General features: G+C 43.4%; 1 protein-coding gene across 2 annotated transcripts in view; it reads right to left on the reverse strand.

The window, feature by feature from the left end:
* Positions 1 to 2636: 2636 nt before the first annotated feature.
* BLM (Bloom syndrome, RecQ helicase-like) overlaps positions 2637 to 15209 on the reverse strand; it is an 84186-nt gene continuing 71613 nt past the window's right edge. The window contains exons 18-22 of one of the 2 annotated variants that reach the window (XM_012643778.1): positions 13373 to 13572; positions 12734 to 12926; positions 9504 to 9626; positions 6588 to 6789; positions 2637 to 2994 (exon numbers count right to left, since the gene is read on the reverse strand). In XM_012643778.1, the coding sequence (XP_012499232.1) occupies positions 2817 to 2994; positions 6588 to 6789; positions 9504 to 9626; positions 12734 to 12926; positions 13373 to 13572 (896 nt within the window). In that variant the 3' untranslated portion in view covers positions 2637 to 2816. The remainder of the gene's footprint in view (positions 2995 to 6587; positions 6790 to 9503; positions 9627 to 12733; positions 12927 to 13372; positions 13573 to 15209) is intronic. The other variant, XM_012643779.1, reaches the window with a different exon arrangement.

Below are 15209 nucleotides of genomic sequence, written 5' to 3' on the forward strand. Positions count from 1 at the left end.
GTGCACAGGGCGGAAGCCTTCGAGGCCATGAAAGCAGCCACTGCTTCCAAGTTCCCCTCACACAGATTTGTTGTGGACCAGCTCAACCATCTCAATGTCACCAAGAAACGTCCTGACCCTGAGCCGTCACGCCTCGATTTTACAGATCAACGGGGCTGCCCTGACTTAACCTGGCCCTGGAACTGAAAAACTAGCTCCTATAAAAATGTGAGCCCTTAGACCAGTCTTATTAAAACAATCTTGAGCATAGTGGGCTGCGTATTGAATACCTGGGCTTCTAAACTCCCTAATACTTTTTTTTTTTTTTGAGACAGAATCTCACTCTGTTGCCCGGGCTAGAGTGCCATGGCGTCAGCCTAGCTCACAGCAACCTCAAACTCCTGGGCTCAAGGGATCCTCCTGCCTCAGCCTCCCGAGTAGCTGGGACTACAGGCATGTGCCACCACACCGGCTAATTTTTTCCATTTTTAGTAGAGACGGGTCTCACTTTTGCTCAGGCTGGTCTCAAACTCCTGACCTCAAGCGATCCTCCGGCCTCAGCCTCCCAGAGTGCTAGGATAACAGGCATAGGCCATCATGCCCAGCCTCTCTAATACTTAAAAGTCTAATCACTGTCCTATATCTTGTTTCTTTAGTTTGATAGGAAGATAGGGATTTCATGAGTCACAGATGATGTTAAAATGTATTTTGAACAAAAGCTGCAATTAAAGCCAGAAACTATGAAAAAGAAAAAAAAAAAAGAGCTGGGTGTGGGGCCTGGCTTTGCCACTTGTGGTCATTTGACCTCGGGCAAGTCAAAGTTTTTCTGGCCCCAGGTTTCTGCTGGGAGGTGGGGATGAGCTGCCCTGTCCTCCCTCTCTGGGTACTGGAGGGCTGTGGGTAGTGTCAGCCACCCATGGGGCCCCATCCATGCTACCTTCATCTGCCTCCCCCCAGCCCTGGGAGCCCCTGCAGGCAGAGTGTGCTCTCCTGAGGGGACAAGCTACACCTCCAGTGCCTGGTGCAGAGGTGCTCAGAAAACAAAAGAATGAGGTCCGAGCCAGGCAGTAACCTCTGCTTGGAGCCTGTTCCCCACCCCCCAAGGCCAGAGTTGCTGCTGCAGGTGGCACAGTGATGCCCTCTGCCAGGTGCCCTTGTTGGATCAGCACTGCTCCAAGATGACTGCATGCTGGGGACATTATCCCAGGGGCCTTAACTACTGGCTGCTTTGTCCTCCATTCCCTCCCCTCAGCCCCAGAGAAGGTTCTTCTGGCCAGAAAGATATCTCTGAAAGCGAAGGCATCTTTTTTTTTTTTTTTTTTTTTTGAGACAAAGTCTCACTGTGTTGCCCGGGCTAGAGTGCCGTGGCGTCATCCTAGCTCACAGCAACCTCAAACTCCTGGGCTCACGCCATCCCCCTGCCTCAGCCTCCTGAGTAGCTGGGACTACAGGCATGCGCCACCATGCCCGGCTAATTTTTTTTTTTTATATATATATATTTTTAGTTGTCCAATTAATTTCTTTCTAATTTTAGTAGAGACGGGGTCTCGCTCTTGCTCAGGCTGGTTTCGAACTCCTGAGCTCAAACAATCCGCCCGCCTCGGCCTCCCAGAGAGCTAGGATTACAAGCATGAGCCACCGCGCCCGGCCAGCGAAGCCATCTTGAATAATGGTGCTCAGCCCTCAGCAAACTCTGCTGGCCAGTCCCCTTCACTGAACGTGGAGCCAAAGTTCACAGGCAGCAGCTAAGGAGGCAGGAAGCAGGTGTGCGGCCACAAGGGGGCACCTCAGGGTGGGTGTAGAGCCCCTCTTGGTGCTGAGTCCCCGCATGAAGGCCGCATGGCTTCCAGCCAACCCCCTTCCCCAACACCTTTGGCCCAGGCGGGGCCTCCCCAGCTTTCCTCTCCAGAGTGACAGCAAGAGGCGAGACACCAAAGGGCGAGCCAAGCCACCATGTGTTACCCCCTCATCACCACTTCCTAGCGGTGTGGGACACCAAGCAAAGGTTACTCACGGCTAAGAAATGGGACGTCTCCAAAAACGAGGTCACTGGCGTTCCAGCAAGAGGTGCCAAAATCCCATCTGAAGACTTGGTGGCCCATCAGCCTATTCTGGAGGATCTTGAGAAACAGTCCTAATGCTGAAGGACGACACCAGCGTTCAATGTAGTCTCACCAAAACCATCCGTCCCGCCATCCTCTTGTTGTCTCCAGATACTGGGATATTACTCAGGGTTGACAATTTGATAGGCAAAAGAATGGTATCTCATGGTTTTAATTTGTATTTTTAATTAGGGAGCTTGACCATTTTTCAAATAGTTGTGGGCCATTTGTATTGCTTCTTCTGAGACTGGCCTGTTCACATCCTTTGTTCATTTGTCTACTGGGCTGACTTTTCCTTAATGATTCGTAGGTACCCTGTATATTATGGATATCAATCCTTTGTAATATACTTTCTATTTTCTCTGTTTATCTTTTAATTTTGCTTATGTTGTCTCATACAAAAAGTTTTACAGTTTCACAAGGTCTCACGTGTGTCTTCCCTTTGGCTCCGGGGTTTCTTAGGCTCAGAATTTCTTTCACCGAGATGATTCAGCTGCTGCCTCAGACGTTCTGAGAAACAATGGCTACAACACTTGCAGTGGCAGCAAAACATGCTTACTCAAAAGAAAATGTTTATTTTAAAAATGAGAACTATTACCCCCAAGCATTTATTTAAATATTAATAGACACGAGTAAAAATTTCAAATGGCATTACAAGAATAACAGCTTTGTGTTCACAGATGGTCGGATGCTGACAAACAAGAAAGAAGATCTATGTACGTGGAGATTTGGTTGTTATGAAAATGCATATGAAGGCTTAAGAAACGGTCTATTTATAGGCTTTGGTGGAGCCATAATCCCCAATTTTCTACTGGCTCCTGATGTTGCTTGAGAACCATGTAAGGCTGAACTGGATCCAATTATGTTGGAGGATTTAGTTTTGGAAGATATCTTTCTGTATGTGGTGGACCCCCTAAAAATGCGACAAAGAAAAGAACATTAAAATGTTAAATAAAAACAAAAGTGAATGACTTGCTTTCTCTCAACTTTCGTGGAGGTAAAATCCATGATTTTCCTTGGTCTCATGTGTCTTTGTGTATTTTCTACCTATAAACCCCTGGGCAAGGTAAGTTTCCTTTACTACTGAAGGAATAAAAGACTGCTGCTCTTCACACAAATTTGTCCTGAATTTGTCTTTCTAAAATGTCAAGGATTGTTGCTAATTCTGTGACTTGTGACCAATCCACCGCCTCTCTTTCCACCCACACCTTCCAAAGCCTACAACCAGACAAGGGAACTTGTATTTTGTATTTTGCAGACAAGGGAACTGAAATCCACATACCCGATCTATTCTAACCAAATAAAGGAAGTGAAAACACTTTGCTGTAAGCCCCAAATCCCCGGCTGGCAGACACCTTGGAATTATTGGACTTGCACAGTCTAGAGCAAGGCAGCTTTGGGGGTGAGCAGAGCTGGGGCAGAGCCCAGTCTCTTCCTGGCCAGCCCCAGGTTGGGGAGGCGGCAGATGTGGCTCCCTGGGGAGGACCGGCATTGCCTCATCCACTGGCCAGTGCTCCTCCCCGCCAGGGCCGGCTCACCAGCCCACACCCCAGCATCTGCCAGCTCTCCCCTCCCACTCACTGCCTTTTAAAGCCAGGGAAGAAGCCCCTGCCATAACCTATTATGAAGTCCTTCCAGCATCTCACTTTCCTTGCAGACCTGAAGATAACAACTCCCCTCCCATCCCCAAATGAAACAAAAACCAAACAAATAAGAAAACCACAGGCCAGCATGTTCACAGTGATGACTGTAGGCAATGTCCCCCACAGAAGCCTTTCCTGCTGCTTGGAAACCAGGCCCAATATCAATTCCATAGCACCAGGGCAGGCAAGTAGCCTCCTGGGGTCCAGGGTATCCTGGCTACGGCCTGTGAGTAATGACATTCTGGTGGGGCCCGGTGACAAGTGGTTTTTCGACATTTTTTTCACTGTGGCTCCAGGGCAATTTTACTGCATAACTGGCAAAGATCTGCTAACCAGGCAGACCAGGCAGAGACTCAGCCTGAAGTTTTCCTATGCTGATTTCCTGCTGAGAAATTAAGCCCGGAGCAAAAACCTGCTGTTTATGTTGATTTACAGAATGAATCTGCCAACAGCAGCCTCCATTTCACCTGGGCCATCCATTTACTCCCACTCAGAGAGCCCAGAACACAACTGGTTCATTGTGTGTTGTTCTGAGGATTGAGTGGAGAGGTGAGCTCTGGCAAAGAGCCACATTTATTCTTTCACTACACGGGGACTCTCAACCAGGGGAGCAGGCTGGGTCGTGGAAATAAGGAGGACGGCCCACAGATACAAGGGGCTGCTGCGCGGGTAAAACAAAGTTACACAACTTACTGGCTTCAGCCAGTGGGGATTAAAAAAGAATCCCATCCTAAACGCACAGGCTAACTGAAAACTAGCATTGAAATTGGTCCTGGCTTCTGGACAAGTGTCAGTCTTACTATTTCCTATTAGATTAGGTTCTAGGTGATACAGCAAAGTGCTTTACTCTTCCACAGACGATGTGCAAAAACGAAAGTGCTCTGGGCAGGTGTGGGCAGGCCACTGTCCAGTCCCATCTCTGAAACTGAGACCAGGCCTCAGCTTCCTCCTCACAAACTGGAGAAGCTGGACCAGATGGCTTTTAAGGTCTCCTCCTCTGTGTGAATTATTGAGGAAATGAGTATTTCCCAAAGCGGAGGAATAAATGAAGAAAATAAGAAAATGTCCTCACTGAAGAACATCTACCCATCACTTACGCACTAAAAAAACCCACAAAATTAAACTAACATTTACTAATGCCTTTAATTTCTGTACTCTGGCAGAAGGATTAGCACATACAAGATGTTTGTTTATGGACCTAACAAGAAAATGACAATTTGGTAATGTTTGTCTTCCTTTCTTTTCCCCTATTCATTTTTTCTGTTTTTTATTACCCAGAAGGAAAAGAGGTAGAAAACCTGCAAAAAACACAATAGCTTGCAAAAGTTGACCGTGGACTTGTTTCCTTTTTCCATTAGTAATTCTGTTACAATATGCAATTACTTTGGGCCATATTCTCAAGACTGATGGGATGGTCTCCTTCCTGCCAGGCCTTACCTACCAGGAAGAAGGCAGAGGGCGCCATGGCAGGAGACAAAAATAAAAGGAGGGGGTTGCCGCTGCCAAAAACAATGTGATTATGGCCGGCGCGGTGGCTCACGCCTGTAATCCTAGCACTCTGGGAGGCCGAGGCGGGCGGATTGTTTGAGCTCAAGAGTTCGAGACCAGCCTGAGCAAGAGCCAGACCCCGTTTCTACTAAAAATAGAAAGAAATGATCCGGACAACTAAAAAAAAAAGAAAAAAATTAGCCAGGCATGGTGGCGCATGCCTGTAGTCCCAGCTACTGAGGAGGCTGAGGCAGAAGGATCGCTTGAGCCCAGGAGTTTGAGGTTGCTGTGAGCTAGGCTGACACCACGGCACTCTAGCCTGGGCAGCAGAGCAAGATTCTGTCTCAAAAAAAACCAAAAAAGCCAAAAAACAATGTGATTATGAAGAAATAAGAACGCTGCCAAGATCATTACACAGATAAGATGATGCTATCTTTGTTCTTTCCTTGGTGTGCAGAGCCTGCCCCAGGGCAGACATGCCCCAGCCCAGAGGGCCTAGCAAATGTGGGAAACGGAAGACAGGAGCCATTTATGCAGCTCCTAAAGAGGCCTGGCTTGACTGACCTTTTGGTTTTTCTGTTGTGATTTCTCTGTTTCCCCTGCAAAGGCTGGGAGGCTGACTGTCCCAGCCATTACCCAAGCAGGGAGTGTGCATGTGCCTCAAGGTGGAGGCTCACAGAATTCTGCAGCTGTAAAAGCAGTGTAGCAAGTACTGACAGAATTACAAAAGCCATGAGGGCACGAAACCTTCTGTTATTTATTCAGCTAGTGTATGATTTGCAGTATTTTAGGTGGAAAAGTCTCTTAAGAAGAGCAATTATCCAAAACAAACAAGTTTCTAAGGTAAGGTCAAAATTGCAGTAGTTTTTGCAAACTTTATTCATAATCAACTTAGTTAAAAGTAGATATTTTATTTTATTTTTTTAGAGACAGAGTCTCGATCTGCTGCCCAAGATGGAGTAGAAGTAGTGTGATCATAGCTTACTGCAGCCCTGACCTCCCAGACTCAAGTGATCCTCCTGTCTCAGCCTCCTGTGAAGCTGGGACTACAGGCACGCACCACCATACCTAGTTGATGTTTCCAACAAAGTTTTTTGTAGAGATGGGGGTCCTTCTATGTTGCCCAGGCTGGTCTTGAACTCCTGGCCTTGCTAAGCAATCCTCCCACCTCAGCCTCCCAAAGGAGTAGATATTTTAAAAATCTGATGCAAACGTTTTTGTTTTGGATCAAACCTTAGTCATCACTCCATTAACTGGAGAGGCAATATTTAATAATGGTTTATTTTAATAAGTGCTTCAAAGCAAACCAGAGCAGTTATACTTTTGTCCTTTTCTCCCTTGTACCCTACATTGCAAAAGATGTTACAGAACATACCCCTTCATCTTGGAACCACTATAAACAGTTTTCCTCCTCTTAGGTCTGTGGGAGGCTGGCATACTTTTCCTCTTTCTTTCATTTCTGGTCTTATTTGCAAAGTAGTGAGAAGATACGGGTGTTTCCTCATCGAGCTCTTCATGGGTATTTCTTCTGGTGCCTCTGTTGCTGGACAGGCTCATCCCTGGGGAACTGTTCTCAGCTGCAAATGGAAAATGCAGATGTTTACTGGTGATACCAAGCTGGTCCAAGTGTTTTCAGTCTATACGAAGATACACACCACAGGGACCCAGATCAGCAGATACCTGGCTGCTTTCCTGGAGCCTTCCTGCCATATGGCTTCAACAATTCAGCAAGGACCAAACATTTCTTTTTTATTTCACAAAGCCCCAAAGTACTCAATGGCAATCCATTTTCAACAAAAAGGAATCAAAATTCATTAAAAAAATTTGTGATAGGCCGGGCGCGGTGGCTCACGCCTGTAATCCTAGCACTCTGGGAGGCCGAAGCCAGTGGATCGCTCAAGGTCAGGAGGTGGAGACCAGCCTGAGGAAGAGCAAGACCCCGTCTCAACTAAAAATAGAAAGAAATTATTTGGACAACTAAAAATCTATATAGAAAAAATTAGCCGGGCATGGTGGCGCATGCCTGTAGTCCCAGCTACTTGGGAGGCTGAGACAGTAGGATTGCTTGAGCCCAGGAGTTTGAGGTTGTTGTGAGCTAGGCTGATGCCACGGCACTCTACTCCAGGTAACAGAGTGAGACTCTGTCTCAAAAAAAAAAAAAAAAAAATGTGTGATAATCTGCTGGGAAGGGTAGCAGGGAGGGGGGCATAAAGTGGGGATGGTTAATGGGTGCAAAAATATAGTTAGATAGAATGAACAATATTTGATAGCATAACAAAGTGACTATAATCAACAATAAGTTAGGGCACACTTTAAAATAACTACAAGAGTGGAACTGGAATATTCCCAACACAAAGAAATTATAAATGCCCGAGGTGTTGGGTACCCCAATTATCCTGATTTGATGTATGAAAACATCACATGTACCATATAAAGATATACAACTACCATGTATCCATAATAATTTAAAAGATTTGTGATAGTCTTTAAGTTATCTAGAGACACCAGGTTTAGCCCATACCGTGTTGCACATGGCCAATGTCCCTGCTATTGATTGGGCAGTAAATGCTGGTGAGCAATTTAAAAAGTATAAAGTGCTATATAGGTGTTAGATAATTTTACTTATCATTTTAAATATGTTGAAAAAATAAGTCCAACATAAGGGAAATAAACTATGTTCTGTACCTTATCTTTGAACAATAGTTTTTTAGTAAATGAGCATAAGAAAATTCTAGACCATATTTTACTCTTCATAGGGAAAAAAACCAAATCTTTGCATAATTGCTGTGAACATCTGACAAGCTAAGCAGGAAGTGGATCTGTAGGAAAGCACACATTTGCAAAGATGGTAATCTCCACAGGTATTTGCATCCCAAGGCACCTAAAAAGCACGAAACCTCCCTTTTGGTGGTCTCCATTTCCTGGCTGGTGTGGTTAGCCCTATAGGCCACCCGCCCTACAAACCGCCCCACTACCTGGCAGGAGTGGCATGGATGGCACAGGATTGCACCCTGGCTGGCCCAACCCAGTTCACACGGGCAGGGAGTGCAGCTCAGGGGTGAAGAGCCCCATTATCCAGCTGTGTGACTTGGGGGAAATGAAAAGGTCTCACTCTCTTCACCTGCAAAATGGGTGTTGTACGGACTGCATGATATAAAACAGGCAAAGCTCCTGGCACAGTGTCTGTGCACCAAACCCTCCATAAGTGGGAGTGATGGTTAGTTACCACACGGCTGGGCTGTTTCTGTAGAGCGGACTTATCTCATGTCAGCACCAAAAGTCCCTTCCAAACAAGTTACTATACTAAACAAAATATTAAGTTCCTACCCAGAAACTGTTAAATGTATTCATAGCAAGACTTTTAATGGAATCATTACCATATAGATTTATAAAACCCCACTTTCCAGCATTTTGTTAATGGGGAAAGCGATTGTGAGAGAAAGAACATGAAATATATGCGCGCTTATTTCTTACCCTGCTCACCACTTCCATTCGCCTTGAGAAGAAACCCCTTCCCTGGCCTGTTACAGAGACAGAAAGAACATGGAACTTGGCTTGTCCGTTGTGTTTTACTGCATGGTACTATCGTTAGCAGAGGGCAGAAGACTTCTGCACTCTTAGTATCTCCCACAACAAAATATTTCTTTGTTCTCAATTTTCCGAGTCCATGACTTCAGCACCTCTAATAACAATGAGGCTCGTTATTAGAGGTGCCACAAGACAGGCCTAATGTGGCCTCTGGGAATGTCTGAAAATGATGCACCCACTCGGGCAGGTTCTTTCAATGACTAATAACAATAGCATTCCAGTTACATGTTTTTTCCAAAACATTTAAACCTCCACTCTTAAATTTTATCTTTAAACATGCTTGTCAGATAACACGTTCCTTCCTCAGCTAAGAAAACTGAAGCACAAAGAGGTTATTGGTGGCCTGCCAAGGCTCACACAGACTGAGATGGTGGCAGATCTGGGATTGGCACCCAGGGCTCTAATTCCTCAGAATTCCTCAGGAACTTGCCTTATAAGAGCCAGCAACCCCTTGGCCCAAAGGTCCCCCTTTGGATCCTATTAGTAGGCTCAATAACTGGCATCCCCCAGGGCTCCAAGCACTAGTGTTCTCTGAGAGGTGCCTGGCACACCATGGAGGCTGTTCTGAGGACTTGGACTTGAGTGTGACAAAGTATCAGAAGCATTAACACGACCTGGAAACCACACCACTCTAATCCAGTGAGATGCATTGCTTAACATTAAAACAGGCTTTTAGAGAACACACATTTGGCTGTATACTGACCTTGCAATGTCCACTCAGAGTATTTCTGTAATACTGCAATCACTTCTGCACCATATTTTTCCAGTTTGTCTTCAGTAACACCATCAATTTGAAGCAAAACCTCAGGATCGGAAGATAAAGACTCTGTGCGTAGGCATAAAATTAGGAATTTAAATTACCACCCATAGAAAACCCACTGAATTCATACTCATTCAGCACATGTCTGTTAAGTGCCAACTAACTGCAGAGTACTGGGCGCACAGGCCAATTTTCTAAAAGGCAAAGTTAGCACCTCAGAAGTGGCAGATGGGCCCAGAGGGCAGGAACTCATCACTCCATTCCGGCAGCAAAGGCACACAAGCCAGGGCAGAGAGTGGGAGACAACCACGGCCTGGGGGAAGCCAGAGGCCAGGACCTGTGCAAAGTGCTCAGAGTGTAAGCGGGTCCCACTCTTGCCCACTGTTCCCACTACCAAGACTTGCCTAGCTGCAAGACTGATGTGCCTGCTTTGCTGAGAACACCTGCATTTCTATTTTCAGTTCCAACCTTTTCCCTGCACTCCAGACTTGTACACCCCACTCAAGAAGGCATGACCAAATTGTTACTTCCTCCAGTCCCAACTTTTCTTCCTCCAGTCTTTCCCCATGTGGGACGAAGCAACAAGCAGGCAGCTCAGAGTCCTCTCCATAGAGATGGTACATTCTGTAGCTAGACAAGCCTGTCATTTAAAGGTCCCTCTGGCTACTCTATGAAAAACGGACCGCACGGAAAAGAATGGAAACTGGGAGCCTGGCAGAAGCCATTGCAGGAGCAGGACAGGGTGAAGTGAACTAGAACGTAGGAGTGGGGAAGAGAGAAGAGGGAAGAGAGATTTGGGTAAGTTTTGGATGCTGGGTCTATAGGACTTACTGATGCATTGGCTATAGGGAGTGAGGGAATAATCATGCCTACGCACTTCACTTGAGCAAAGGGTGGATTTCAAATCCTTTCCAATCTGTGATTTTCACAGCCTTCCCATGTTTAGAGGAAAAGCAACAGACTATGGGACAGAACAGAAGGTTTATGAAGGGGATTAGTAGAAGATAAAGTGGGAGAGGCAAGAAGAAATGTAGACCCTTGATAGAATTTGTGGTTTGTCTCAATGCTTTGTGTGGAAACTTGAAAAAAAAAACCTGTCCTTTATCTGAGAGCTGTTGTAGTTTCAATAGTTTTTGAAAGACTAAAGTGTACATCAGGATGGATGCTGTGGCTCTTGCCTGTAATCCCAGCACTTTGGGAGGCCAAGGTGGGAGGATGGCTTGAGGCTAGCCTGAGCAACATAGCAAGACCCTGTCTCTAAAAAAGAAAGAAAGCTGGGTGAGGGCATGGTAGTGTACTCCTGTAGTCCCAGCTACTCAGGAGGCTGAGGTGGGATGATTGCTTAAGCCAGGAGTTCGAGGTTACAGTGACCTATGATTATGCCACTGTACTTGAGCCCGGGCGACAGAGTGAGAGACGACCCTGTCTCTAACAACAACAACAATAAAAAAAAAAAAAATAGAAGGCTTACACCTATAATCCCAGCACCGTGGGAGACCAAGATGGGAGGATCATTTGAGACTAGGAATTCAAGACTAGCCTGGGCAACACAGTGAGGCGACACTATCTCTACAGAAAAAAAAGCACATCATGTTCACAACTGGAGGTAAGGAGACCAGTTAGGAAACTATACTAATATCCTAGAAATAAAACACTGTATTTCATTGATTGTAAGACATACACCTTTTCACATTTTACCATTCTTGAAGTTAAGATGTATCTTACAACTGCTTGTAGCCAAAGGCAGCTGCCCTGTGGTTGTTATTGCCTGTGCATGTGAGAACTTAGTCACGGCTACTGGTACTGTTAGCATGTCAACAAAGTCATTGCATCGTGGGTACCTCCCATATTGAGTCTACTGCATGTCCTGTCTTTAAAAGAACTATACTGTGATTAGCATTAAAAAAGCGACTGCGAATGCAGAAAATCTCTGAAACAGAGTAATGGGAAATAGATTTGGCATTAAGAAAGCACGATCTGTTTTTTCAGGGAATGACCACAATTCCATAGTTTCTTGCAAACAACAACCAAGTGCTTTACATGACCTAAAAAAGATGTCCAAACTAGATGAAGCAGTACATTTGTGTTACTGAGAGATGTGCAACCTCCTATTGACACCTTCTGGTATCATCAAGAAAGCACCATCACCAAAACAGAACTGGTGACAGAGGTTTCAATTAATATCCTGGGGAAAATAGTAGAACACTCTAAAAATGCTGTATGACTAATGAGAATGTTAGTGATAACACATTAACACACTAAATACAAAGACAGCTGAGTCAAGAAATGATTCAGAAAGTCAGGCTTTGAATGTGAACTTTTACAAGTATCTAAATTAATTTACTTTTATTATATGTATTTTTCATGGATGCACAGAGTTGTATATGATATAAATCTGTGTTTAAGTATAAATCAAAAACAATTCTTTCAATAAAAGCACTGTGTCACAGTTAACAGAATGTCTTCTTTCTTAACAGTCCATAAAATGACAGCATCTTAAAATAGATGGCATCTTAGAGACAATGAAATAGCATAATGACCCATCGTGGGAGGAGTGAGAATTGGAAAGAGAGAAGGTGATGATTATGAGATTTTATGAAGGAAGAACATGGAACGTAATGTACACGTGTCAGTGAACTATGTGAATAACTTACTTTCCAGGGACTCTACTACTGAAATTCTGGGTAGAGTTATCTGTCCATGGAAATAACTCAGATCAGCAAGTATTTATTAACTAAAGACATAGCAGTGTGCTGGATCTGGATTCAAAGAACCATAAAAAATCTCTTTTAATAAGAAACTTAGCTCTTCATTGCAAAGACATCTATATATAACACAGCTAAACACTGTAAGGCAGGCAAATAATCAACACAAACAATTAAGTGACATCTGGTTTTAGAGATTATGATTATCCATGTCGTAATATCCAGCTTTAGAGAAAAGTATAAAATTAAATTATACCATGTATCTGAATAACAAAGTACTATATATATCTTAAAGAATTATATTTTATCTCAAGAATGAGTTTGAATGGTTTCTCTGAGCTTTCAATCCAGAGATCAAATAGAAGTAACAAAAATGACTGAGATATATTTATCACTTAAAAGTTCCTGAGTAAGATAAACTTTTGGCCTATTAATTTGGGCCATGTCACAAGATGCACACATACTTACCTGCAAGCTTCTTGAGAGTGACAGTATTAAAAATATTGAAATAATGGACACCAAAAACTTTCCCCAGAGACTTGCAGACTTCTGTAAGTTCTCCAAGACATTTCTTAACCATTTCTTCCCTCTGAGATACTTTTGCTACTGAAGCTTTTTGTTTCTTCACATTGCTGGAATTTTCTGTTTCCATAAAGTCTACCTTTGTGGGAGAGAAATAAACCATAGAGTGGGTATATGCATACTTGTACCCAAGTAGGGGCTTTATTTAATGCTTAATTTTGGTTTCTTTTTGGTATTTCTGTTCTGCTAAGTAGATACTGAGCTCCTTTGGGAATAGGGGCTGTGCACTCTCATCTTTATATATCCAGTGTCTAGCACAGAAAAGCCTCTTGATACATGTTTTTTTAATGAATATATGAAGATTTAGCAACCTGATAAGCCATTAAATTCTTTTTGGCAGGTGTCATATTACTTGGGCTGAATTTTAAGATGTCTTTCCAAATTAAGAAGAATAGAATATGTTCATATAGGACAGTATATATAAATTCAGTATCTGTAAGCTTTGGAAAAGACACTATACTTTGCAGTAATATATTTGGGTCCACTCATTGTAAGATAATAAAATAAACATTTAAAACACCATACCTTTAAATGCCCATTTAGTACAGTTTGGGCTTTATCTCCAGGCATTATATAAGCAATTGCTTGGTCATTGGCATTGATATATAAGTCTTCATCCAAAATCCTGTCAAGTATCAGCTTTTTAAAAAGTCTTTCCGCATTGTGTCGTGAATAAGCAGATCCCTTTCCAAACATACCCGACTGAATTTTTGCACTCTTGCTCCCTGATAAGAAGGTACAAGAAGATGAGTAAATGTAGGTGCATCATCACCCTCAAATAGAAGAGGCTAAAGTCATTTACGGACACATCTGGACAGATGGAATCACCTATGCCACAGGAAAACGTATGCCACAAATAGATACTCATTTTTGTAACATGAGACTATCTGAGTAGAACTCTAAAATTTTTATGATTGTATGTTCTTTTCCTCATCCTTTTATAACATATGCTGACCAAAAACAGCAGCAAAATTATCTTTTTTTTTGAGACAGAGTCTCGCTCTGTTGCCCCAGCTAGAGTGCAAAGGTGTCATCATAGCTCACTGCGACCTCAAACTCCTAGAATCAAGTGATCCTCCTTCCTCAGCCTCCCGAGTAGCTGGGACTACAGATGCACGCCACCATGCTTGGCTAATTTTCTCTATTTTTAGTAGAGACAAGGTGTCGCTTTTGCTCAGGCTGGTCTCGAACTCCTGACCTCAAGTGATCCTCCTGCCTTGGCCTCCCAGAGTGCTAGGATTACAGGCCTGAGCCACCGCGTCTGGCCAATTTATCATTTTAAAATGTTGCATTCATAGCTTATAAAATTACATTAGAGCAAAGAAATCAAATAAAGTTAACATAAACTATAATAACTTCATATTACTGTGTACGTATTAGGATAACTGTACATTATATATCTAATCACAAAAAATTTTTGACAATCAGTTTTATAAATACCATCTCTGGTCCTGATTATCAAAACTGCTACACTAGTTCATAATCTAGGTATTTAAGTCTATACTTTTTGTCATCCTCACTAATAAAGCTTATGCAAATTCCAAAACAAAAGCACAATACCTTACAAGACGCCCAAGGGGAGAGGTGAAGACAGAAATATGTATGTACACTTCCTTCTTTCTCCTGCTAGATGAGAGAGCCACAGTGGGCTGGATCCTGTGTTTCATATTCAAGCTGTTGCGATTACTAATGTCTTCATCATAAACACAATTTTATTATAACAATTTACTTAAGAAGCCTTGTGACATTTATGATAATCACAACTAATGGTTATTATGTAAAGCTTTAGCTCTATTTTAGAGTTCCAAATAAACACATTATTATAAATTGCAAATGGCTTCTGGCCATATACGCTGAATTATTCCAATTTTTCTTTAAGTGATTTGTATCCCTGAAGGCCACATTGCAGAATCAGGATACTGCTCTGCTGGTGGTGGGCTGGGTGGTGTGGACGAATCCTACTGCTGAGAACAACTAAGAAAGCAGGATGACACATAAATAATCTTTGAAACAACATGTAAGAGCTAATGAGAAACTGAAGAAATGTGTCAGAAAACTGATCTAGTAATCTTTCTAGGGATAGACATGAAAAGTAGAATCAAAGATGTAGTCAGAGGTTCATTTAAAAGGCCATTATTGGCCGGGCACAGTGGCTCACGCCTGTAATCCTAGCACTCTGGGAGGCTGAGGCGGGTGGATTGTTTGAGCTCAGGAGTTCGAGATCAGCCTGAGCAAGAGTGAGACCACATCTCTACCAAAAATAGAAAGAAATTACTTGGACAACTAAAAATCTATATAGAAAAAATTAGCCAGGCACGGTGGCGCATATCTGTAGTCCCAGCTACTCGGGAGGCTGAGGCAG

This window comes from Propithecus coquereli, unplaced genomic scaffold (assembly GCF_000956105.1).
Source record: "Propithecus coquereli isolate 6110/MARCELLA unplaced genomic scaffold, Pcoq_1.0 Scaffold20, whole genome shotgun sequence".
NCBI classification, from domain to species: Eukaryota; Metazoa; Chordata; class Mammalia; order Primates; family Indriidae; genus Propithecus; species Propithecus coquereli.